Genomic DNA, 2,913 nt, shown 5'->3' with positions numbered 1-2,913 from the left:
TCTCCAGAAAGGGATTCTCTAGTGTCTTCTATGCTTTTTTCAAGCCCATCTACTATCTTTATAATTGTTATTCTGAACTCTGGTTCTGAGATCTTACTTATATCCATATTGATTAGGTCTCTGGTAGTCAGTACTGACTCTTGTTCTCTTTTTTGAAGTGAGTTTTTCTGTCTTGTCATTCTGCCCAGAGAAGAATAGATGAACAAAAGAACAAAATACTGAGACCTCTGAATTCTTCTCAAGCCGAGCCAGGCCCACACAGAAGCAAACATGTCTAAGGGACCTGCGGTTGGCATTGATCTTGGCACCACTTACTCTTGCGTGGGTGTCTTCCAACACGGGAAAGTGGAAATAATTGCCAATGATCAGGGAAACCGAACCACTCCAAGTTATGTCGCCTTCACTGACACAGAACGATTGATCGGTGATGCTGCAAAGAATCAAGTTGCGATGAACCCCACCAACACAGTTTTTGATGCCAAGCGCCTGACTGGACGTAGATTTGATGATGCTGTTGTCCAATCTGATATGAAGCATTGGCCTTTTATGGTGGTGAATGATGCTGGTAGGCCTAAGGTCCAAGTAGAATACAAGGGAGAGACAAAAAGTTTCTATCCAGAGGAGGTGTCCTCTGTGGTTTTGACGAAGATGAAGGAAATTGCAGAGGCCTACCTTGGGAAGACTGTTACCAATGCAGTTGTCACGGTACCTGCATACTTCAATGACTCTCAGCGTCAGGCTACCAAAGATGCTGGAACTATTGCTGGTCTCAATGTACTTCGAATCATCAACGAGCCAACTGCTGCTGCTATTGCTTATGGCTTAGACAAGAAGGTTGGTGCTGAAAGGAATGTGCTGATCTTTGACTTGGGAGGTGGCACTTTTGATGTGTCAATCCTTACTATTGAAGATGGGATCTTTGAGGTCAAATCCACAGCCGGAGACACCCACTTAGGTGGAGAAGACTTTGACAACAGGATGGTCAACCATTTTATTGCAGAGTTCAAGCGCAAACATAAGAAGGACATCAGTGAAAACAAGAGGGCAGTTCGTCGTCTCCGTACTGCTTGTGAACGTGCTAAGCGCACACTTTCTTCCAGCATGCAGGCCACTATTGAGATTGATTCTCTATATGAAGGAATCGACTTCTATACCTCTATTACTCGTGCCCGGTTTGAAGAATTAAATGCTTATCTGTTCCGTGGCACCCTGGACCCTGTAGAGAAAGCCCTTCAGGATGCCAAACTAGACAAGTCTCAAATCCACGATATTGTGCTGGTGGGTGGTTCTACCCGTATCCCCAAGATTCAGAACCTTCTACAAGATTTCTTCAACGGGAAAGAACTGAATAAGAGCATCAACCCTGATGAGGCTGTTGCTTACGGTGCAGCTGTCCAGGCAGCCATCCTTTCTGGAGACAAATCTGAAAATGTTCAAGATTTGCTGCTGTTGGATGTCACTCCACTTTCTCTTGGCATTGAAACTGCTGGAGGAATCATGACTGTTCTTATCAAGCGTAATACTACTATTCCTACCAAACAGACACAGACCTTCACTACCTACTCTGACAACCAGCCTGGTGTGCTCATTCAGGTGTATGAAGGGGAGCGTGCCATGACCAAGGATAACAACGTACTTGGCAAGTTCGAACTCACAGGCATCCCTCCTGCCCCTCGTGGCGTTCCTCAGATTGAAGTCACTTTTGATATTGATGCTAATGGTATCCTCAACGTCTCTGCTGTGGATAAGAGCACAGGGAAAGAGAACAAGATCACCATCACTAATGACAAGGGCCGCTTGAGCAAGGAAGACATTGAGCGCATGGTCCAGGAAGCTGAGAAGTACAAAGCTGAAGATGAGAAACAGCGGGACAAGGTGTCTTCCAAGAATTCACTTGAGTCTTATGCATTCAACATGAAAGCAACTGTTGAAGATGAAAAACTTCAGGGCAAGATCAATGATGAGGACAAACAGAAGATTCTTGACAAGTGCAATGAAATCATCAATTGGCTTGATAAGAACCAGACTGCAGAGAAGGAAGAATTTGAACACCAGCAGAAAGAGCTGGAGAAAGTCTGCAATCCTATCATTACCAAACTGTACCAGAGTGCAGGGGGCATGCCAGGAGGAATGCCTGGAGGCTTCCCTGGTGGTGGAGCTCCTCCATCTGGTGGTGCCTCCTCTGGACCCACCATCGAAGAGGTTGATTAAGTCAACCTGAGAATAGGTCTAGCATTGTTCCACAAAATATTCGAAAGACCCAAATTTGTAGCAAATTCCATGGCAGTTTTAATGTTGAGCTGCTATAGTATAAATAAACTGGGCATTCTTGATACTTGAATATGAAATACGTGCACAGGGAAAGGAAATGAACATTGCACTTTATAAGCACTGTTATTGTTAAGTGGAAAATGCAATGTCTTAAATAAAATGGTATTTAATTGGCACCATAAAAAAAAAAGAACAAAATACTAAAATGGCAACAATGACCCCAGAGAAATATACTCTAGACAAATCAGAATAGACCCGAAACCGAAAAACAAATAAAAATTAAAAAAAAAAGAGAGAGAGAGAGAGAGAATATAATCAGACAGGTGAACAGAACAGAGCAGGAATACACTGGATCCTGTGTGTATTTTGGGCTGTTTGATAGAAAACTAGATCCCAAAATTGTAAAGGAAGAAAAACATATATGCACAAAAATAAAATTAAATATGATGAAAGGATAGAATGTAACTGTAAAAATGAATATTAAAAAAGACTTAAAAGAGTTGATAAAATAAAAAATTGGTTGAAAAGGAAAGAGAAAAAAATTAAAATTGAAAGACTAAGGTTTCATGGAAAAAAAACAACAACAGTGAATTCTATATACTATTTTCCCCTAGCCCTAGAGTTTTGCAGTTCTGTGTGATC

At 41.9% G+C, this 2,913-nt stretch overlaps 1 protein-coding gene across 1 annotated transcript; it reads left to right on the top strand.

Annotated features, from left to right (window-relative positions):
* Nucleotides 1-227: 227 nt before the first annotated feature.
* On the top strand, nucleotides 228-2,448 carry LOC112839708 (heat shock cognate 71 kDa protein-like). The gene has a single exon (XM_073879536.1). The coding sequence runs from the start codon at nucleotides 271-273 to the stop codon at nucleotides 2,209-2,211; it is 1,941 nt and encodes a 646-aa protein (XP_073735637.1). The 5' UTR covers nucleotides 228-270; the 3' UTR covers nucleotides 2,212-2,448.
* The last annotated feature ends 465 nt before the right edge of the window (nucleotides 2,449-2,913 follow it).

Source organism: Callorhinus ursinus, unplaced genomic scaffold (assembly GCF_003265705.2).
Source record: "Callorhinus ursinus isolate GAN/ISIS: 27379988/994484 unplaced genomic scaffold, GSC_fseal_2.0 scaffold2, whole genome shotgun sequence".
Lineage (NCBI taxonomy): Eukaryota > Metazoa > Chordata > Mammalia > Carnivora > Otariidae > Callorhinus > Callorhinus ursinus.
This window is presented reverse-complemented; position numbering and strand designations above follow the sequence as displayed.